Below are 23,995 nucleotides of genomic sequence, written 5' to 3' on the forward strand. Positions count from 1 at the left end.
TCCCACAAAGTCATGGCTAGTCTGCAAAGGGGGTAAGAATGTGTGCCCCCCTGCCTGTTTATATACCACATGACCGTGGTGTTGTCCCGGATGAAGTAGGTCCTTGAAGGCTGTCAGGGCATTCTGAACAGCTAACATCTCTTTTTGATTGATATGTAGATGCATTTGGGTTGAGGACCATGTGCCCTGAATGCATCTTCCTGCCATGTGGGCCCACCAGGCATAATCTGATGCATCCGTTGTTAGTGTCTGCCTGGCTGGGGGTAATATGAATGGCTATCCCTTGTTTTGGTGACAAGCCCTTTGCCCACCATTGAAACTCCTGTTGAAGGCAGGGAATAAGAGTAATCATTGTTTCCAGGCTGTGGCAATGTGGAGTCCAAACACTTTTGAGGTACCACTGAAGTTTCCTCATATGCAGTCTTGCATATAGAATTAGTAGGATGCAGGATGCCATGAAGCCCAAAGCCTGCAGAAAGTTTCTTGCAGATAACTGGGCCTTTGTTGCCAACATTTTGAAATAGGTAGTCAGCTGCCTTTGTTTGTCTGGCGTGAGATAAGCCATCTGGGCAGTTGTATTTAAGCTTGCACCCAGGAATATTATCTCTTGAGAGGGTACTAGTTTTGATTTCTTTTCGTTGACTGTGTACCCTAGGTATGTTAGAAGTCTTTTCACAAACGACAGATGCTGTAGAAGAATGTCCTTGTTCTCTGCTTGAATTAGACAGTTGTCCAAGTAAGGATATATTTGTATTCCTCTTTGCAGAATGCAATTACTGGTGCCAGGCACTTTGTAAAGACCCTGGGCACAATAGATAAGCCAAAGGGCAGTGCAGAGAATTGGTAATGCATTGAGCAAGCCTTGAATCTGAGGTATCTTCTGCATAACTGTCTGATTGGGACATGCAGATACGCCTCTTTTAGGTCTAGAGTCACCAGCCACGCGTTCTTGCCCAGCATGGGCAGAAGCTGCTGCAAAGTCATCATCTTGAATTTTGGTATATCCAGGAATGAGTTCAGAATAGATAGGTCCAGTATTGGTCTCCAGGTCTTGTCTTTTCTTGGTACCAAGAACAGTCTTGAGTAAAATCCTTATCCCTGCTCTTGCGCTGGTACTTGTTGAATGGCTCCCATGGCCATGAGGGACAAGACTTGTTTTTGTGCCTCTGCCCATTGATTTTTTGGCAGATCTGGCCAGCCGTTTGCCTTTGGCAGGGTATGGAAATGGAACTTGCACCCTTGGGACATGATAATTAGAGCCCACTTGTCCTGGGTTATAATGCGCCAGTTTTGTGGAAAACGTGCTAATTTTCCCCCTAAGGGTGCTGCCAGGAGATAAGTGCTTGGTTCAGGCAGGGGGAAGTCATTGGGACTGTTTTCTGTATGGTTGTGATTTGTCTTCTCCAACTTTGGAGGTAGAAGCACCCCATTGTTTTGACCTGTAGGACCCTTGATATCTGCCTCTAGGGAGCCTGGATCTGCCCCTTTGAGGTCTGTCTGACACAGGAAAGGATCAATTCTTTGTAGGCAAGTGTCTACTAAACCTAGGGGGTTGTACTTGTAAAAAATCTTTGACAGTTTGCATGGATTTAGCTTTGTCCTCCATTTTCTTTAACACCTACTCTGCCTTAACACCAAACAAAGTATCATGCTGTAAAGGTGCATCTAATAATTTAACCATGACATGATCAGGCAGATTTTGTTCCTTTAAGAAGCATGCCTCCTAATTACAGAACCTGTAACTGCGGCCCTGCAGGAGGCCTCCTAAGAATCAAAACCACATTGCAAAGTATGCTTTCCAACTTGTTCAGCTGCATGCAATAAATCCTGCATTTCCTTGTTTTCTGCACATTCAGAGTTTAATAACATTTTCTGTTTAAGCAATACCATGACATGTTGCTGATATTTGAGCATAGGAAACTGACAGTTTAAGGCCCTTATAGCCAAGATAGCAGATGTGTAAACCTTTTTTCCCCATCTGTCCAGTGCCCTAGAATCTGTCAGAGGGGTAGGGTTTTTTTGCAGTGGAAGCCTTAACTCCTTTGGGGACCCTATGAAATAGTTTCTGGGTCTGCAGCAGGGTTTTTAAAAAGGAATTTATGAGAGTCAGGAACCCTGTAATATCTGTCAGGCTTAACCGGAGCTGGAGGTAAGGAGTCAGGGGTAAGACTAGACTCCAAAAACACATCATCTACAATATCTAACAGGTGGAATGGCTAGTGGCCTGTGTTGAGGTAGTAAAAGGAAATCCCTGAGCCTCTTTTTAGATTCTGAAAACTCTTGGCTCTCCCAGTGGAAATGCTCCCTCATGGTATGCAAGGTTTCCCCAAAAGAGTAGTCCTCTGGAGGAGAAGCTGAAGGTATAGATTCTTCAGCATCAGAATCCTCATAGGGGGGAAGAGAATATTCCTGATCAGAAGAGGAATCAGAAGAAATAGAAACCTGATCTGAAGATTCATAGTCAGTCTCTTGCCTAGGCCTCTTATCAGGAGGGGGATGGGAAACCCTGATCAAGGTAATTAGGTCTTTGGCCATTTTGAGCATCTGTTTTTTGGGCATAGAGGCCTGTCCACGTGGTTCTTGTGTTTGTTTCTTTGCTTTAGAAGGTGCCTTGGTCTTTGCCTTTGAAGCTGAGGTAGGTTTAATGTAAAGATGTTTAGGTCTGAATACACCCTCAGAAGCCGGTGCCTGCTCAGCGGCTCTGGACCCATCTGAAGGAATAGTATACGAGGTTCCAATACCTTGAGTTTCTAGTGGCAAGGCCGACTCCACGTGGGAGTCGGTAGTGGCCTGCAACTCTAAAGTAGAGGGCGTCAGGGGCTGCGAAAGCGCCTCATTGAGAACCAGCGACTGGCTTAGGAGAAGCTTAGACGTCGGTTTTGGGCCTCGGTTGTTTATCTCTCTCCTTTTCTTTGCGTTCTTTGTGAACATCAGTAGTTGGATGGCTATCTGACGACATTTCTGGATAATTAAACCGACGTCCAAAATAGTTTAAAGCAAAATCATTCCGATGCTTAATAGTGCGTTGGTTAAATCTAGCACAAAATCGACAACCAGCAACGTTGTGATCAGGGCCTAGGCAAGGAATATAGTAGGAATGAAAGTCCTTATGAGGTATTTGCTTTCCAAAATAAATACAATTATTAACTTTTTCTGACATCAGTCTGGAGCAAGAAAAAAGTTTCCCCAACGGGGTACTTAGCTTTATTGAAGACTTTGGATCTGAAACTCGAACACGAAAATCTCAGGAGTCAGCTGACCAGCACTTACGAACTGCTTCTGCTTCGGGCACCTCGCGGCAAGAAAGACTAAAGAAAACGGCGTCGGCCGCATGTTTTGTTCCCCTGATGACCTGGCGTCAGGGAGAGGGCGACAGCGGCCGACGCCGGACCCGGGACTTTGGAATTCAGGCCGGCTGAGGGCAACCTGCCAGCAGGATTGCCCAAATGTAATGACTGCAACAGTGAAACACGAAGAACATCTAGTATTTCTCATTGAAATTGCTACACCCAGTGATTACAGTGTCTTTCTTACGTATATAGAGAGTCAAAGACATACAATACTAGGATTTGCAGGCAGAAAAGACAGCAATGTGGAAAGATACCCAGACAGTTCCAATAGTGGTAGGAGCAATGGATTTCATAAAAACGAATGGACAGATATGCTAGCAATACATGTAACTGCATGAATTGCAGGAAGAGTCAATTCTGGGCATACTGCGGGTGCTGCAAAGAGCACTTTTGACTAACATCAAAGAATGACACAATACTAATTTCATGAACTTTATTTCTACTTCACTTAGGAATGGGGTCCATTCCCACCATGGTATTAGAAACCCAAAAGACATGGAGAAACTAAGAAGTCAGAGAAGTGAATGTGGGGGGGCTTGCCACGTAGCAAAAATAACTGTTGCATGCTATATAGCAATGATTCAGACATGAAACTTTATTAGTTGCTAGATGTTTTAGTTACAGTTATCAGCACCTTGACTAAACATGATTAATCATAAAATCCAAATAGAGAAAAGGCACAGTAGTACAAGTGATGGATAAAAGGGGAAAACATTACAATGATAAATGGCTGGCAATGCAGCTTAAAATTTGGTAGTGGCATTGAAATTAAAGAATAAGAGAGTGTGGCTGCACGTGTATGGTATGGAAGAACTGCGGCAGGGCTAGCTATCCGGTGGTGTAAACATTGGTTCTATGATGCTCACTGTTAATTTAACACCATGACCCCATGCACAAAAATTAGAAAAAGGGGGTTGTGGATTGATAGATGGAACAAAATTTATCAATGGAACAGCTGAGGGGAGGAAAAGAAGAAATACTGTTATGGAAGTTTATGGGTTAAAGGTAAAACAGGGGCGACTAAGAAATCCATGAGGATCCTTGCAAAAGCATGCATAATTATACCTGGATTAGATATGCAAAAGAGAAAGAGAGAGGCATGGGAAAGATGAAAAATATTAAAGCACTAAATTGTAACAAAATGGGTGCCATTATTTTAAACTGCAGCATTACCATTGGAATATAAAAAAATCAAGATCAGTGGAAGAACTGGCCTGGTGAGTGTGACTGGCACAGGGCTGGGGGCAGGGTAGTTTGGGGAGGTGCCAAGCAAGTACAAAAGGCGCAAGTCACCATGGGCTCCAAACCTCACTGCTACAACCTCTGCTTCAGGTCCACATGCAAATTCAGGTCTTACATTTTCACAGGTCTTCTGCTTGTCCCACTCTGGATGATATAGAGTGCCAGTTTAGGAGTACATTATATGATATAAAAAGTGATGAATCAAAGGTACAAAGAGAGACGTATGTGGATGGGTAAATAATGAATAAAAAGAGAAAAATGTTAGCGTTGGGGGGCTTAAAACAGCAGCATCAGGGTTGCTATTTTGTCTGCTTTTAGTGACTTATGCACACTATGAAGAGTATCACACTTCCAAACTCTGTACAACACACTAACAGATGTAGTGAAAGCTGTGCTAGTGAAAACTCTTAACAGTACAAATAATGCATTATTTCTCTCAAGCTATGGTTCACTGAGTTGGTAGTAAAGGTTAGGATACTGCAATGAAACCTAAACCCTGGGTATTATTTAAGCAGACAAACCAGAACATCCACTTTAGCCACCCATACTAATAAAAAGTAATCAGCTGCTCCCATTATTTCTGTCAGTAGTGCCATATCACAATTTCATCACAATTTATCACTGACAACTTCCAAAATAAACCATGGCAATATTTTATTACCAGCAATGAAGGAGCCACCCAGGCAAGGATGAGAGTAAATGGTGGCTGCTGGCTCATCTTTTGTTGGGGTTGGGGGAGTTGGTTAAGAATTCTGGCAAATTACCACTGCAAGAGCTTTACATGGCAAAAGACCTGGGATAGTAGCACTTGTATTAGAGATTAAGAGGAACATGAGCCCAGCAAGCAGTATGCTGTCATTCTAGCAGTAATTGTAGGTGTATGGATGCATGCACTCACAATGGGTCCAGCTCTACAGTTTGATATCAAAATGGAAAGTTGCTTGGAGATTACAAAAATCTTAGTATCTCATTGGAAGACAGTTGAGATTTCCATTTCTTGCTCCCTAGGATGTCCTAAGTTGCTGATGGATTGAGAGAACTGAAGGGGTCACTACAGGTCAGGAGTTTAATGGTCAGTGGTGGAGTGGGAAGAACAGATCAAACCTTCATGAACTTCAGCTGAGAAGTGCACTTAAATGATTATCTAAAAGCAGTCTATCATAGCATTATTCATGTCTATGCTAAAAAAAGACTGATATGAACATTGCACAACAGAAAACGAATATGGTATAATAATGTTTTGCATTGGTGGAGTGATATCAGATGAATAATATAGCACTAGTTAAGGTTATAAGATCATAAACATACAGACCTTTAGTACACCGAATTCTCATGACAGCCTCAAATCCAATCTTTCTAGTTAAGTATCGTTTCAGATCCTTCTGGAATTTTAGCACTTGTGTGGGGTTGTGCTCATGGTGATAAGAAGGATAATGATAAATGCAGCCTGAGGAATATCTAGAAATACAAGCTAAACAAGAAACAAACATCAGCTGAAAATGCATGGACAAAAAAGTGCATCCTAAACAGTACTGGACACAATTTTAACCACTTAAAAAGTGCATCCTAAATAACAACAGGACACAATTTTAACGTCTTGATTTTCCATCCATTATTCATTTTACTATTTTGTCAAAATGGAGCTGTCAAACATGTCATATTCTACTACAGCTGTTATCTAATAAATACAGTTACCAGAAGCAGAGAAAAAATGTACTACACATTTTAATACTAGAAGGAGAGAGCATTCCTTGTATTTCAACATTTGCTGGGTGAAGGCATTACATCACCATTTTTTATCAAATTATACTAGAAAAACGAAAGTTATATACTTAACATAACTAAGAAGATATACTTAACATAACTATAGATACATGTCTGATTTTCGTCCAGTTCAGCATATGGATTGTTGGATCTGATCGGATCTGACCTCAGCATCAAATCTGAAGCTTCTTTGGTTCTAGGGCTCTGACTCCTCCCTTACACATAATTCCCTGCACTGTATTCCAATGCCTCAGATTGAGTCTGACCTATAGAAATTTACACCAACCTTTTAAATAGAAAAGATAGTTGCCAAACACAGAAGTGAAAAATGGACTAGGTAAAGGAGTTAACAATGTAAAAATGTTTGTCACTAACACTACTGGTCACACACCCAACCATCTCGAAGGTATCCATACAAACAACTTGGAAAGGGGATGGAAGGATGAGAGGTTGAACCAGATGAAAATCAGAAAACATGGATCTAGCATTATGGTAAGTACGTAACTTTCATATCCACTGTTGACTATTTTTATCTGATTCAACATATGGGACAGATTCCCAAGTTGTCTTGCAGGGTGGTATCAAGGAAGACACTCCTAAGGATGGTGCAGCCAAAAGAAGAACAGGATCTTGACTATACATCTAACTTATAGTAAGACACATAAGTATGTACAGTGGATCATATTGCTGCTGCACATATGTCGTCAATCAGTAGTTTTTTAGAAAAGGCTGTTGAGGTAGTTACTGGTATTGTTGAATGTGCTTTAGGTTTGGCCTGCAACTGCAAACCCAATGATGCATAGACAAAGGAAATGTAATTCGGTAACCACCTGGACAGACTGACTTTTGTAACAGCCTTTCCAAGTCTATTATTAGAGTAGGCAGTAAAAAAGTTGAACAAATTTTCTATGTTTATACAGAAAAAAAATCAGCCAACGGATAAATGAGCAACCGCTTAAACAAACAAACAGTATGAAAATGAAAAACAAATAAGTGGTTAAACAAAGCATGACTTCAGGTACCATAAAAGTACAAAACTTTTATTTAAAAGGTTAGCGCTTTCACCACTCGTCTGGTGGCTTCGTCAGACCATAAAAACAGAACATCACTAAATAAAACGGGTCTATATCAGTCCATTGAAATGGCTGATGATCAAATACCACTGTGAAGTTCGAACACTGATTATCGTGAAGCCGCGGAACACCAAATTCTTTACCAGGGAAAGAATTCGGTGGGCCGTTTCTGTGGCTTCACGATTATCAGGGCTGTGGTGGGAAGTTATGGGTCGGGTTCCGTTAATTGTTCGATTGTGTGGACGTTGGGGTTAGGGCGTGGGTTAGGTGGGTGTGCGATAGTGACAGACTTTAGGATTAGGGCGGGATAGGTGAGTAAGGGTTAGGGCGCGGGTCAGGTGAGTGTGCGATAGTGACGGACATTAGGGTTAGGGTTTGGGTTAAGGTAAGTGGATAGATAGTAGTGTGTGTACATTTTAATGTAGGGTTAGATGTAGGATTTTAAGTGCTTGTGTGTGGATCGCTGTTTTTTGGTATGCTTGTGTTGTGTGTGTTTCTTGGAACAGCGATTTTTTTTCCCTGGGAAGAAAAATCGCTGTTCTAAGACTTCGATGTTTTTGTACTTTGTGGTTAGAAGTTCGAACATATGATGTTTGAACTTCAGCCATTTCGGTGAACTGATATAGACCCAAATAAAACATTTATATATACTCACAGTGCCCCATTAATGATATGTAAATCCAACACAGGTGGATATACAATCAAAAACATCAGATCACGCGCAGTTGCGTACATTGTGATTATGTTTTCAAACCTTGGCCACTGCCTAAAATGAAAAATATTTCCATTTGTTGTTGTAGATCTTCTATGTAGAAGGTTTCTGGGAATCTGTTATTGTATCAGCAATATTATTGGGAAGCCTGGCATCTCTGGCTACAGTCAAAATCGGAGGAACCAAGCAGTTAGATTCACAGTAGACTGATCCAGTGGAGGCATTCCAGATGGGTGAAAAAGTTGGGTTGGATATTGATCCAACATCCATGGTGGATGTACTAGTAGAGTTCACAGAAAAGGGATCCATGTTTGCCAGGACCAAAAGGGAGAAATGAGAATTACAGTGGCCTTGCATGGTCTGGCTTTAGGCATGAACTTGTTCATGCGGAGTAATGGAGGAAAGGCATAAGGAAGCCTGGAGAGTGAACTGTGAACTACGGCATCCCTTGATGACTGACTCTGTGGAGAGATCATGGCAAAGAAACTGCTGCACTTGCTGTTCAGGTAGGACACAGATCGCTGTAAGACTGTCCCCTGTGGCTGCAAATTAGTGGCACCACTGTTAGACTGACGGACTACCCATCAGGAGTTAGAATAGTCTTGCTTAACTTGTCTGCTAGAACAGTGGAACACCCAGGAATGTGCATTGCTGTCAGAAAACGGTGGGAAGACATTGCCCAATTCCAAACCCTCATGGCTTCCCAATACAGGGAATAAGAACGTATTTCTCCTTGTTTGCTGATTTACCGTGCTACAGACATCCTTGCCTGATTGTATGGCTATCACAACCTTGGGGAGGGCATCCTGAAAAGCCTACCATGCTAGCAGGACTGCCCTCATCTCCAAGACACTGATGTGAAGACTTGACTCACAATATGACCAAGTACCTCGGATCATTCTCCCTTAATGCACCCCCCAAGAAGTGAAGCGTCCATGGTCACTACTGCTGTCGGTGTGATTGGATGAAAGGTTAGCCTTTACATTACTGATGGTGAAGTAACCTACCATGTGATGTAATGTCTGCAAATATCCATGAGATTAATTCTGGCATGTAAAGGATGAAACTTTTGAGACCACTGAACTCCCAAATGTCCACTGAAAAATCTGTATGTGGTATCCAGCCTTTGGGACCATTAATATGGCAGCTGGCCTGAGCTCTAGCAGACAGAGTGCAGGGGGGGTGGGGATGATAGTTACACTTGTGTGGCCATTAGAAACAACTTTGTGTTATAGAAGAGTGACAATTTAAAGAGTGGTATTGAGGATGTATCTGATAAATTATATCTGCTGTGTTTGAAGTAAATGACACTTGGGAGAATTCACTGATATGCCTACATCCAGTAAGCATTGGAGAAGAAGGTCTAGGTGATGAACCAGAAGATGTAGGAGTTAACAGCCAATTGTCTAAGTAAGGGAAAACATGGATCCCTAGCATATGCAAGTGCACCACCACCACTGCCATTACTTTGGTGAACACCCTGGGAGCTGTGGTGACACTAAATGGCAGGGCGCTGAATTGGAAATGACTGGCTCCCAGCCGGAAACAGAGAAATCTCCTGGACTGTTTATCTTCACGATAGTAGGCATCCTGGAGATCTATTGGGCACATTGAATTGTCCTTCATATGGACTGTATTTTGTGACCATCCATAATTTTGTCTGCTCTACAAACTGGCTGAGATAACTGTGATCCAAGACTGGTGTTAGGTCCACTGTTTTCTCTGGAACTAAAAAACCTTGAGTAAACTCCAGATCCTAATTGGTCTTTGGAGACCATTTGGATGACTTTTTCTATCAGCTTGGAAATTTCTGGTGCTACTGGTTCCCATTTTCTGAGTGAAAGAATCCCCTTTTTCTTTATATCAGGACAAGAAAAGGGAATGAAATATCTACTGGAAATTATGTTTTCCACCCATTTGTCTCTTGCTAACTTTATCCAGGCTTGGGGGTGCAGAGATAAGCATCCTCCAACTACCTCCAGAGTGCAGCAGTCGGGCAAATCTTCAGGGATTCTTATAGGGCTTTTTGGAAAGGGATTGTGGAAGCCCTGATTGTGCAATCTGCCTCTTGGGCAATGTCCGTTAGCATTACTTCCACCTCTACCCCATCAAGGTCTATACCTGGATGAACCTGGTAAGGGTTCTGTGTCTTGCAAAACCACATCTTTTTTTCCATCCTCTGGTTCTGGAGTAGGACTTTTTGAGGGACAGAAAAATGAATGCCTATTGCAGAGAGCATCTGAGCATCTTGTTCACTCCTGGTAAGGTATCTAACTTCGGGCCCAAAAAGTCTGGAACCATTGTAAGGGGTATTGATGAAGGACGTCTTAAAGCCTTCTGCAAAACTACAAAGATACATCCAGGCATGTCGTCTGACTGTAAGACCTGTGTCTGCCACTCTATCCAAGCCATCACCTGAATTAGAAATGAAACATATGGCTACATTTGAGATTGACTGCAAAGTAGAAAGCTGGGAGTCCACAGTCTTTTGGACATCCACTGGCATAACTCCAGAAAGAGACATGGAAATTTCTTTGGTCAAGTCCCTCTGAAATCTGATAATATGAGCAAGATAGGTCAGTGATCTGAGTGCAAAGGTCACTGACAAGTATGCCCATTTCCCAAATCTGTCCAACACACCAGACTCCCTGTTAGGGGGATGGACAGAGGAACTCTCCTCAGATAATTCCTTTTTGTGGCTGTCGTGAAAACCATGGCATCCATGGGGGACCCTCACTCCAATGCTTTCTGCCCTTGGAAGCGTGTAATATTCTGTCTGGCTTTTTTGGAATGGGATACTTGTGCCATATGATCAACCAGTGGAACAATGAGTGGGTACTACCCAAGTCGAAGTTGAGGTGGAACCAAAGGTTTCTGGAAATCTACATTTGACAGGAGAGGGGGGATTCAGCTGATCAGCCACCTGTGTTTCATAAGTTTCAGAATCTCACCCAAGGTGACATCCTCTAAGAACTGGGTGACCCCTTGCCTTCATCCAAATCTGTACTTCTGTGATAGACTCTGGGGAGAAGTCTGGGTGTTTTCGCTAGCATGTCTGCTTCTTGTGAACAGATTCTGTGGGGGAGACAGAAGGTTCAGAAACAGACTAGAGCTGATGTAGCAAGTGGTGCCAGAAACCTGTGGTGCCGAATGTCCCTGTCTGGCTGGATGAGTGAAAAATGAAACCACAGGGTCCAATTGGAGTTGGGGTGGAACCATCCACTGAGCACATGTCTTCTGTTTGGTAAGCCTAAAACCCTTTCAACTACCTTGATAGCCAAAGTTGCCACTGGAGCAGAGGATCCCTCTGGATCTCAAGAAGCAACAGAAACCCCGACTACTGGTATCCTCGGACCTCAGTTGTCTAGTGCCAAGGCTCCTAAGGGAAGAGACAGCTCCAAAAATCTTGGTGTCAAATCTTTCCCCTGGATGTCGCCACCAACACTGAGACTCAGAATCCCTTCCTGATCAAAGGGTATCGGAATCGATACAGTCAGGAAGGCTGTTGCAAGGTTGAGGGAACTGCCTGCACCAAAGGAGGCACTTCAGAATGGGTCGGATCCTGAACTGTCAAAGCCAGACAATGGACTGCAACATGCAAAAAGAGTGGAGGAGAAGGACAGTCAATGGTTGGTACATTTTCTGGGGACGGTACTGACAAAATCCAAGCTGAATCTTTGTCCTCACAAACATTCTCATCATCCTGTCAACATTGTACTCTGTCATGCTCCAAGATGATCAGACAGACAAAACCACTGAAGAAGGCCTCGAACACTTTTTCTCTTGTAAGACTGGAGTGTGCAACCTGCAGCTCACTGGTTCCAAGGAAAACCAGGCCAAGGGGAGGACAATGGGGACCGAGAAGATGTCAGTTCCGATCTCCTAACTGGCTTTGGTGTAGGTCTGACTGGAACTGATGGATCCAAGGACTGTTTAGAAGCAGAAGGAGACTTGTCTTTGTCCTTTTCTTTAAGTTTACTCTTTTCTTTCTCCTTCTCCATGTCTGAAACCTTGTCTGAAGATTGTGTTCTGTCTTGTTTCTTAGCAGGGGAGGAAGAGGAGGAGGGTCCAGAAGTAGTAGTCCCTGTCTGAGGAAGGAGAAGGCCCTTCACCACTAATTTGTCTCGGCAAGCTTGTAGTAACTCTCCAGCCCTAAAGGATGCGCATGAAGTGCAGTGTGTAACCAAAGGGGCATCACTCAGGCAATAAACACAAAGTGTGAAGATCCTGAGGGGGGCCAATTTGTGCCCACATTCTAAGCATTTCTTAAATGCTTGATATTTATCCATAATGAAACCTAGTGGATAGATGGAAAAAAACACTAGCCAAAAAACATTACCATATATTATCAAAAATTACTGTATTATAAATTTTAAAGCTCTAAAAACTGTATTAATTGAAGTATGCTACAGCAAACACTATTCAACAAGAGAAAATGCTAAGCTAAGAATAACTCTAAACTATTATTAACACACCACTAAGCTATGATTGCAAGACTAACACTAAAGCTGAAGGGAGATGAGTCTACCGGTAGTGCAGGAGTAAAGGTAGTCAATTATTTATGTATATAACTATCAGACTATCCAACTATATAGCTATCTAACGTATTTTTGCAATTTTGAAAGTCTATCTAACAAAGGATATGATTCCTTAAAAACATATCCAGGTACTTCAGGTGGCAAATGAGATCTGAGGAACTGGAGTACAGTGCAGGGGATTATGGGTAGGGGAGTCGTTGGACAACACTGGATCAGATAATTATCAACCCTCTTCAGTATTTGGAAGGATTACACTGTATGGCATTACTGTACAAACAGGTCACTACATTCTTCTTTATGACTGAGCCCCACCTCAGCATTCAGCAAATAACCGTTGAGAAGGGAGGAAGAGCACCTTGCATGGTTACTTAATTCTCAATTCATCTCTACAGTCCTTCTTTCTTATCTTGGGCATCTTGTTCTTCTCTTTTCACTCATACAGGCAGTATCTCATAAAAGTTTGCTATCTGGCCGATCAGTCTGGTAAAGTAGCTCACACACACATACATATATGAATACAAAGGTCATATACACACACACACATATATGAATACAAAGGTCATATACACACACACACACACGAATACACAGAAAGTCAACCACACACACACACTAATACACAGAAAGTCAACCACACACGCACGCACAGCCTTTGTAAACAATACAACACACCATTTATTATTCAGGTTTTATATACAGATATATACATACACACTTACAGATGTAAAGATATGCATACAGACACACGTATACATTTAATATATTTAATATTTATGCATATGTAAATGTATATACAATCATCAAGGAAAACAAGTAAACTGCTAGTTACCTGTGCATTAGATCTAGTCCATGTACAAGACAAAGTCAATACAAGCCACCTGGACCTTACACTCACACTCCTACTCTCCAATGAAATGTCACAATTGGGAAAAGCTATTAAACACAGAAATATTCCAAAAACAAGTCAGTAAAAACATCATACTTCAAAATATAACACAACTCAATTCAATGCTTTACTGATGCTACACACACACACACACACAAAAACATTAACAAAACAAAACAGTAATAGTGCAAAAGCGAAAATCTGAACTAGAAAAAAATAAACACAACTTGTTGTAGTAAAAGATCTAAAAACTCAAATTTAACTACATAGTCTTTCCAGGAACTGTAAAAGTGATTCAAAAGGATAAACAATAATCTTCTGAAGAAAGTCAAAGCATAACCCCCACAAACAGAAAATGAAGCAATGTAAAAAGGGAATAACGATGCAAAAACAGTCACTGTAACTTAACAGTCAAGTTACACATACAAATGTACAGAAATGCAGTATAAAGAAATAATCTGAAGATACAATACAAAAAGTATAACAATGCATGAATATAAATGCATATTAAAACAAAATCCACATAAAATTATGACAGAGACCCAATTAAATAAAGACAATAAGCATACCAATCAAGTAAATCAACTTAAGAACAATGGGGAATGGGGAAGCACTGCTGCTTACTTATGTGTGTTTTTCAGTTCTTGGGGGAAAATGGGGTGGGGGGAGTACTGCTTGCACACATTTATATTTCAGTAAATGTGAGTTGCCACCAAAATGATTGCTCTTGTGAATTTTTTTTTGTACAGTACGCATATCTGCTAAATCAACTTAAACAACGATGTGTCTTTTAATTCCTGGAGTTGCCTCCAGAATAGTAAGTCTTGACATTTTTGAGCCTGTGCAACCTGACAAACAGTACACATATGCAAGTCTCCTCATCTGGACACATTCACCAGTCAAAATCCAACTAAGATATTGTATAGTGTTAGTAGTCATTTATAAACTGGTCTTAGAAATAGCACACAGCAGCTTGACAGAATGATCCATTAAGTAACTTATCTGAAAATTTCATACCAAAATTCTACAAAGTTAAAAAGTTATAACCCTGAAGAGCAATCAGTTAGTTCACAGGTTCACAGACAAATACAAGGCTATCATTCTGCATAATATTATAAGATTAGCCAATAACCAGAGGCCAGAATAGAGTCCTGTAGCTTGTACCAATGAGGTAAAGATCTTAACCATTATGCCAACCACCCACCTTGCGGAGTAAAGTACAGTTGTGTAAGATCTTACCATAACAGTAGATGTCCTTCTCTTCACTGCTGCAGTATTCTTTGCAATAGGGATCCTCTGCCAAGGGCAGCCCAATATGTAGTGCAAGGCATAAAGGTGACGTCTGGACGTACCATCCTCAGAACTGAGAGCCCCAGTAGGAAAGCCAGTCCAAGGAAAAAAGCAGTAACCAGTACATCCAGAAGAGAAAAGAACCAGGGGGAAGAAGGGAGGGAGTGAATATTGTAATACTGAAGAGAAGTACATCTACCATTATAGTAAGATTTTGCACAATTGCACTATGTCCTTCCATTTCACTGTTGCAGTATTCTTTACAACTGGGAGAGTGCAAAAGCTCAGGAAGAAGACAGGGGAGAGGAAGGATCAGCAGAGCTCTCCAGAAACCCATGGAGAATGGCCCTGGTAAAGCTAGCTCTGGAAATCACATCCAGCTTAATAGTGCTTAGTAAATGTATGCACAGAAGACCAGGTAGCTGCATCAAGAATAGAGTTTGTATCCAAACACTTGAAAAAAAAGCACCAAAGAAGCCACAGCCCCAGTACAATGAGCTTTAACAGATAAAGAAAGTCTCTTGCAATGGAAGCCATAATAAAAAGAAATGGTTTTAGAAATCCAAGAAATAGTTTGCTTGAAAAGAGACAAACCTAAGGATCTACGCTGAAAGGAAACAGAGCTGATCAAATTTATGACGAGTCTCAAGTCTTATCCAAATAAAATCTGAGCTGTCTGTGCACATCCAAGGTGTGCAGCACCTTCTCACTAACAGATTGCAGAGAAGGGAAAAAAATGGGCAAATGAACAGACTGATTAAGAGACAACTCATTCACCACCTTGGTCATAAAAGGAGAATTAGTATGAAGGGGCACCATGTCCTTATGGAAAACTAAAAGAAGGAAGACAAGCCATAAGGGCTTGAAGCTCAAACACCTATCTAGCAGAAGTAAGTGATAACAAAAGTACTGTCTTCTCGTGTACAGAAGCTGAACTGCAAGCTCAAAAGGAGCTTGGGTCAATTTTTCTAAAACACAATTAAGACCCCAGGGAGGAGGGGCAGGCTTCCTGGGAAGTCTAATATGAAGGATGCCTTTAAGAAACTGTTTAGTCTCAAATCTAGAAGCTAAATGAGGAGATAAAGGCAGACAAAGCAGAGATACCTGATAAGTGGACGTTAACAGAAGAATAAGCCAACCCAGCACTGAGCAGTTCACAAAAATAAGATAGAACCAAAGGAACATCCACAGAAAGTGGATCCAGGTTACAAGAAAGACACCAAACAGAAAACCTCTTCCATTTGGACAAGTAGAATTTCCAAGTTGTGGGCTTCCTGGCCTCCTGCAGGACCCTAAGCATGTCCTCAGAAAAAAAAGGTGCCTGTATGGAGTCAAAATCCTATCACCCACAGTGTCAGTTGAACAGTGGACAGATGAGGATGGATGAGAGATCCCTTGTCTTGTGTGAGTAGATCCACCTTGTGAGCTAACTTGTGATAACAGCCCTTGGCGTTGCAGAAGAGGGAACCAATGCTGTTTGGGACAAAAGGGAGTCACCAGCAAGATTTTGGGAGCATACTCATATTCTGAACAGGACTTTTGGAATGAGGGGAAGGGGAGGAAAGACATCCACCTTCCAGACCAAAGGACATTGGACTCTGGCACAAAAAAGAGGAAGCTGTCTGTTCAGAGGGGAGGCAAATAGATCCACTTGAGGAGTACTCCACTGCTGGACAATGTCCAGAAACACATACCTGTGAAGCATCCACTCGTGGGATTGTATTATGGACCTGCTCACAGACTCCACCACAATGTTCTGACCCAAGGGAATATAAACTACCTGAAGAGTCGCACAGTACTGGATAGCTAGTTCTCACATTAAAAGGGACAACCTGCAAAGGATGTAAGATCTTACCCCTACCCCCATTTGTTTACATACATCACCACTGTGATACTGTCTGTAAACACCTTGAGAAGCCCTGGGAAGAATAGAGGGTGAAAAGATAGAAGAGCTCTCATTCCCTTGACAATGATGTGGTCTTTCCTTTGTTGAGGCAATCAAGGACCCTGCATCTTTAGAGAGCCAAAGAATGCTCCCATATCACATCTGAAGTGTTTATGAACATCTACGAGAGGGAAGAGGGGGTTGAAAAGGGAGACCTGGAGTGAGAGTCATCTACTGAATCCACCACTGAAATTCAAGCTTGAGGCATGGAAAAAGAGAAACTGAAGTCCAGGGGATAAGAATGCTAAAGCCAAATTGACTTTAGAAACCAATGAAGTTTTCTCATGTGGAGTTTGGCAAAATGGAGCATAGGAATGGTGGAGGCTGTAAAGCCTAGAGCACTCAGAGACTCCCTTGTTGTGATTAAGGCCACAGGAAGAAGGGACTGAAAGAGAAATGAGAGTCAAGGGCTTGGGAGTTGGTAGGGATGCCAACATTGGAATAGTCTGGATCCTGTACCCCAGAAACACATGACCCTGTGAAGGAGTCAGAAAGGACTTTTGGAAATTTATAGTGAACCCCAGCCTTTGCAGAAAGGAAATGGCAAAGTGAAAATGCTGCAGTAGAATCTCTGGAGAGGATGCCTGAACCATGGATAGAAACACTGAAGTAGCAGCCATGGACCTATTTGAATGGACTCTTAAAGGTTTTGGTAAGGACAAACCCAATCTGTTATAGACAAAAGATATACAATTTGTTAGCCATCTGGCTGAATTTACCTTTGCAACTGATTTACCCAATTCAGAATCTGCAAGGGAGAGAGACAATCGATCCATCTTTCTAATTTATTTTGTTCTATGTAAACAGAAACATAATTGTCTGTGAACATCCAGTAAGTGCAACATATATTCACTTTGTTAGCAAAGTTAGGAAAGAAGACTGGTAGATTAATGGGCTGGTTGATGTTCGATTCTGACACTACCTTATGAAGGAAAGAAGGATTGGTCCGCAATGTCACACTATCCCTGTGAAAAATCAAGTAGGGAGGTTTAGAAGACTATGCTTGAAGTTCTGAAATCCTTCTACCAGAGGTGATGACCACTAGAAAAATAGTCTTGCAGGTCAGAAACTTTAAATTGCATTTTGCTGCTGGTTCAAAGGGGGAATGAATCAATTCCTGTAGTACTAAATTTAAGTGCTATGGAGGAGATGGATCTTTATAAGGAGATCTCAAAAGAAAGGTACCTCTCAAAAAGGCCTTACAAAGTTTAGATGAAGCCAGGGTGGAGTTCTCGAATCCAATTTGAAAATTAGAGACAGCTGCTAATTGAACTCTAATTGTTGAAGAGCTAGCTCCTTTGTTGAAAATTGTAGCAAAACATTCAAGGACACTTTGTACAGGGGCTAAAAGGGGGTCAATATGTTTCTGAAGCACCCAAAAAACAAATCTCTTCCATTTACTTCTGTAAAGTTTTCTTGTAGAAGCTTTATGGGAAGATAAAAGTATAGGACAGATAGGAGACAAGAGCACTGGTTATCTGGCTATTAAAGAAGTGGAGAAAAGTACAGTTTAGTACACTTACCATAAATGTAGATGTTTGAGAGTATTCACTGTTGTAGTCATCACATTTGGGTTATCCCTGCCAGGGTAGCCCTCGGCCGGCCCAAATACCAGAAGCTTAGTATTTCTGCATCAGTTGCTGTCATTTCAGGACTGACGTCAGGTCGTCAGTAGTATAAAGTAAGGCAGCTGACGCCATTACATCAGTTTTTCTTGTCCTAAACTGTCAGGAGCCCCCAAGTGGGAGCCAGGTTCTGGTGGAAGAACCTCACCAATAGAAAGTAAATACCAACATGTCCATTGTAAGGAGAGAGAAGAAAAAAAGAGGGGGATGGAGGGAGGAAAACCAGGACTGCAACAGTGAATACACTCGAACATCTACATTTATGGTACGTGCACACAACTGTACTATGTTCTTCATGTTTCACTGTTGCAGTCATCACATTTGGGTTGATTCCCAAAGCTGAGGAAAAGGGTGGAGGCAGTCAAGGAGACTAGGGGCTGGCTAGGATGGCCTGCAAGACTACAGAGGCAAACCGTGCCCTGGATTTGAAGAAGATAGGCAGGTGGCAGTGTTTGGTAAAAGTGTGAACAGATGTCCAGGTGGCAGCCTCCGGGATGTCCCTGGTGGGGACACCTCTGAGGAAAGCTGCAGAGGTGGAGGCTGCTCTGGTGGAGTGAGTCCTGACTCCCTTGGGGGGGGGGGGGGGCTTTCCATTTTGCTTGTAGCAGAAATGGATGCAGTGTGCTATCCATTTGGAAATTGTTTGTTTGGGGATGGCTTTGCCCTCTGCCCCTGCAGCAAAGCTAACCAGCAATTGATCAGACTTTCTGAAGGATTTAGTCCTGTCTAGACAGAATCTGAGTTATCTGTGCACATCTAGAGAGTGCAGGATCCTTTCTCCCTTGCTCTGTGGGTTAGGAAAAAGGGAAGGCAAATGAATGGATTGGTCGAGAGCCACACTGGACACCACTTTGGGCATGAAGGATGGGTTAGTCCTGAGGGAAACCCTGTCAGCATGGAAGATGATGAAGGGCTCCACAGCCATGAGTGCTTGTAGCATGGAGACTCTTCTGGATGAAGTGATGGCCAAAAGGAAAGCTGTCTTCCAGGAAAGAAATTTTAGTTCTGCTGAAGATGCTGCTTCGCATGGGGGGCAGGGTGAGCTTTTCCAACACAAAGTTAAGGTCCCAAGCTGGTGTTAGTGCCCTTCTGGCGAGCCTCAAGTTGCTAGCCCCTCTTAGGAATTGTGTGATCAGAGGGTGTGAGAAAAAGGGCTGCTCAGTGGGGAAATGAGCAGAGATAGCAGAGGCATGAATTTTAATAGAGGAAAAAGAGACCACTATGTAGCAGGTCAGCTAAGTAATCCAGGATGAGAGAGAGGGAGGGCTGTGCCGTATTGGCTCCCTTAGCTGAATCCAGGTGCAGAACCTTTTCCATTTGTCAGCATAAGACTTTCTAGTGCTAGGGTGTCTGGCCTCATGTATAACATCTAGAACCTGTTTACTGAAGTTAACAGATTGATCAGTGGTTAGGGAATAAGCCAAGCTGCCAAACTGAGGGTCTGCAATTGGGGATGCAAGAATTCTCCTTCCCTCTGGGTCAGGACGGTTGGGGTCTGAGTGAGATGCCACTGTGGCAGTGGGGACAGGCTGCACAGCAGTGGGTACCAGTGCTAGCGAGGCCAGTCTGGAGGAATAAGAATTGTCCTTGGTTTTTCCTTCCTTATTTTGAGCAGTATCTTGGGGAAGAGAGGTGGTGGAAGAAAGGCATAGACCAACAGATTGGCCCAGGGGAAGGACAGGGAATCCACTTTCCAAGCCATGCAGGGATGCTCCCTGGTGCAGAACTTGCTGAGCTGATGGTTGGTGTGGGAGGCAAAGAGGTCGACCTTCGGGGTGACCCATTTCTGAGTGATTAGGGTGAAGGTTCTTTTGTCTAGCTGCCACTTGTGTGGGTCCAGAAGATTTCTGCTTAAGTGGTCTGCCAGAGAGCTTAGAGAACCTGGCAGGAGTTGTGCTAATAGGTGGAGTTGGATGCAGAGGCTGTGTGCCAAAGGGTCATGGCCAGCCTGCATAGAGGGTAGGAGTGAGTCCCTCCCTGCTTGCTGACATACCACATCACAGTGGTGTTGTCTGTTTTGATCAGGAGAGCCCCTGGGGAGAGAAGGGGCTTGAAAGATGTCAAGGCATGCTGGACAGCTATCATCTCTTTTTGGATGATGTGCAGATGGATTTGCTGTGGGCTCCATTGGCCCTGTATGCACCTGTCATCCAGGTGTGCACCCCCTGGCATAGTCTGATGAGTCTGTGGTGAGGGTCTGGGTGGCGGGGGGTGGTGAGAAAGGTAGTAACTTGTTGTGGGAGCATGCTGCTGCCCACCAAAGAAAATCTATTCTGAGGCAAGGTATCATGGGTATAAGAGTTTTCAGGTCTTGAGTGTTGACACCAAAGGCTTTTTAGGTACCACTGAAGTTTCCTAATATGCAGTCTAGCATATGGAATGAATAGAATGCAAGATGCCATGAACCCCAGAGCTTGCAGGATTTTCCTTGCAGATAACTGGGGTCTGGTTGCTAGTTGAGAGAAGCAGACTGTCAGGTAAGTTTGCTTCTCTGGTGTAAGGAATGCCATCTGGAATGCTCTGTCCAGGCTTGCTCCCAGCAATATAATCCTTTGGTTGGGTACTTGTTTTAATTTCTTTTCGTTGATTGTGTACCCTAAGGAGGTTAGTAAGGACTTTACAAAGGCTGGGTGCTTGAGCAGCTTTTCCTGGCTGTCTGCCTGAATTAGGCAGTCGTCTAAGTATGGGTAAATCTGGATATTCCTTTGTCTGCAAAAGGCAACCGCCAGAGCCAGACATTTTGTGAAAACTCTGGGAGCAGTAGATAAGCCAAAGGGAAGTGCAAAGAACTGAAAGTGCAGAGATACTGCCCTGAAATGTAGATATTTCCTGCATGATTCTCTGATAGCAATGTGCAGGTAGGCCCCTTTTAGGTCTAGGGTGGCTAGCCAAGCATCCTTGGAGAGCATGGGTAGCAGCTGCTGGAGGGTGAGCAATTTGAATTTTGGTATCACCAGGAAGGTGTTTAGACTGGATAGATCAAGGATGGGGTGCCAGGTGCACTCTTTTCTGGGTACCAGAAAAAGTCTGGAGTAGAAACATTGGCCTTTCTGTTCTTCAGGAACGTGTTGTATTGCCCTCTTGGAGAGCAGGGAAAGGGCTTGCTTTTGCACCTCTGCCCACTGGCTTGGAGGTAGACCTGGGAACCCTTTTGGATTTGGAAGCGTGTGGAAAGAAAATTTGCATCCCTGGGACACTATGTTGAGGACCCAGTGGTTGTTGGTAATGGTGGCCCAGGTGCTTGCGTGAAAGGAGGATTTTCCTCCTAGGGGTAAGTGAAGGTGGGCAGAGGGAGGGAGTGGGGGAGGAGAGTCATTGTGAGTTCTTACCATGAGGGGATGGCTTAGAACTCCCTGTTTCTGAAGTGCAAGAAGTCCACTGTTTAGATCTCTGCATTCCCTGTGGCTGCTGTCTGGGGGGGGGGGGGTCTGCTTCCACGGGGTTTGGGCTGAACTGACCTGGCGGAAGCAGGAAAGGACCAGTGCTTTGAGGGCAATCCCTGCTGAACCTGAGTGGCTGAACCTGTAAGAAATCCTTAACTGTCTGTATAGATTTTGCCTTTTCTTCCATCTTTTTTAAGACCTCTTCTGCCTTAGTGCCAAATAAGTTGTTTTTGAGCAAGGGTGCATCCATCAATTTAGATTTAACATGGTCTGGGAAGGGCTGTTCCTTAAGCCATACATGCCTTCTAAGGACAGAACCAGTGACTGCTGCCCAGCAAGAAGCTTCTAGGGCATCAAAACCACAGTGCAAGGTGTGTTTAGTTACTTGACTTGCAGAATGCATTAACTCTTGTAACTCTTTAGATTCTGCACATGCAGGGAAGGAAGACATTTTTTGTTTGAAGAGTTCCAAGGTATGTTGCTCTGAAATTTTAGCATATGGAACTGGCAATTTAGTGCTCTGATAGCAAGAGTAGTAGAGGTGTATACTTTTTTACCCCATCTGTCTAGTGCTCGGGAATCCTTATCTGAGGGGGTGGGATTCTTAGCAGAGTTTGCTTTCATTTCGTTAGGCCCTTGAGGCCCTCAGGGTCAGCAGTAGGATTTTTCAAAATAAATTTGTGTGAGGCAGGGACTCTGTAATACCTGTCTGGTTTTCTGGGTGCATGAGGGAGGGTGTCAGGAGTCAAAATGGATTCCAGGAAAACATCCTCCACAACATCCAAGAGTGGGGGCATGGCCAGGGGTCTGCGCTGTGGAAGTTCTAAGAATTCCCCGAGTCTCTTTTTAGACTGAGAGTAGCCCTGACATTCCCATTAGAAATGCTCCCTTAAGGTATGAAGGGTTTCCCCAAAGGAAAAGTCTTCTGGGGGAGAGGCTGAAGGAATGGAGTCCTCTGCATCAGAATCCTCATAAGCAGAGAGGAGTTGCATGTCTTAATATTCAGATGCATCACAGTCATCAGACTCCTGTTCAGACAAAACTACTGAGGACAGATCTTTTTTTCTTTTGGAAGGGGTGGCTTGGCTTCCCCTGTTCAGCATGATAAAGTCTTCCACCATTTTAAGCATTTGAGACTGAGGGAAGGAAGCAGGTGCCTCAGATTGGGTCGCCGGTTTCTTGGATGTGGTTCATACCCTGGGCCTTAGAAACTCAGTAGTTTTTGAAAGAACGGTAGACGTGAAAGAAGTTGTCAGTTTGTGTCGAGAATTAGTAATGTGAAGGACTTCCTCGGAAGCCGGTGCCTGCTCAGCAGCTCTGGACCCATCCAAGGGAGAGACAACCACAGGATCCTTAGTCGAAGAAGAGTTTTGAGGCATACCGGACTCTGAAAGGGTCTTGGTAGTGGCCTGCGAATCCACAGAAGCAGGCATCAAGGGCTGCGAAAGCACCTCACTGAGGGCCGGAGAACTGACGACTAGCTTAACAGAAGCATCATCAGTAGCTCTGAACTTGTGCGGTCTGTCTCTGTCTTTATCTTTACATTTTTTCAGAAGATCTGCTGTCTGATGGCTTACCAAAGCCATATCAGAATTCAAGGATTGTAAGTGAAAATATCTAGCTACAATAAGGGCCCAACGACATATAGTTCTTGCATTGAACAAAGCACAAAAGTGACAGCGAGGGACGTCGTGATCTGGGCCTAAGCAAGTGGGGCAGTAAGAATGAAAGTCTCAGTTTAGTACTTGCTTTCCACAGGTGAGACAATTGTTAACTTTTTCTGACATCGGTTAGTGCAAGAAAAAAGGATCCCCAATGGGGTACTTAGCTTTAGAAGACTTCAGCTTCAGTTCGGAAGATGAAACTCAGGTACCGGCTGACTGGCACTCGTGCGAACTGCTTCTGCTTTGGGCTCTGCGGGCAAGAAAGACTGATGCAATGGCATCGGCTACCTTACTTTATACTACTGACGACCTGATGTCAGTCCTGGAGCGACAGCAACCGACACAGAAATACTAAGCCTCTGGTATTCAGGCAGGCCGAGGGCTACCTTGGCAGGGATAACTGAAATGTGATGACTGCAGTAGTGAAACATGAAGAGCAGCTAAGCTGTCAGCTTTAGGTTTGAGATATCCGAGTGAATCATACCTGCCAGTTGAGACAGGACGTCCGGAATCAGATCCAGAA

The 23,995-nt window shown here is 43.2% G+C and overlaps 1 protein-coding gene across 1 annotated transcript in view; it reads right to left on the reverse strand.

Moving 5' to 3' along the window:
• The window catches only part of SEC24A (SEC24 homolog A, COPII coat complex component), a 2,581,543-nt gene that overhangs the window by 783,162 nt on the left and 1,774,386 nt on the right, over window positions 1-23,995 (reverse strand). The window contains exon 15 of the mRNA XM_044069234.1: window positions 5,905-6,063. Coding sequence (XP_043925169.1) covers window positions 5,905-6,063 — 159 coding nt within the window. The remainder of the gene's footprint in view (window positions 1-5,904; window positions 6,064-23,995) is intronic.

The sequence above is a fragment of the Protopterus annectens genome, chromosome 4.part0, assembly GCF_019279795.1.
Source record: "Protopterus annectens isolate FY-2018-M chromosome 4.part0, PAN1.0, whole genome shotgun sequence".
In the NCBI taxonomy this organism is placed as follows: Eukaryota; Metazoa; Chordata; order Ceratodontiformes; family Protopteridae; genus Protopterus; species Protopterus annectens.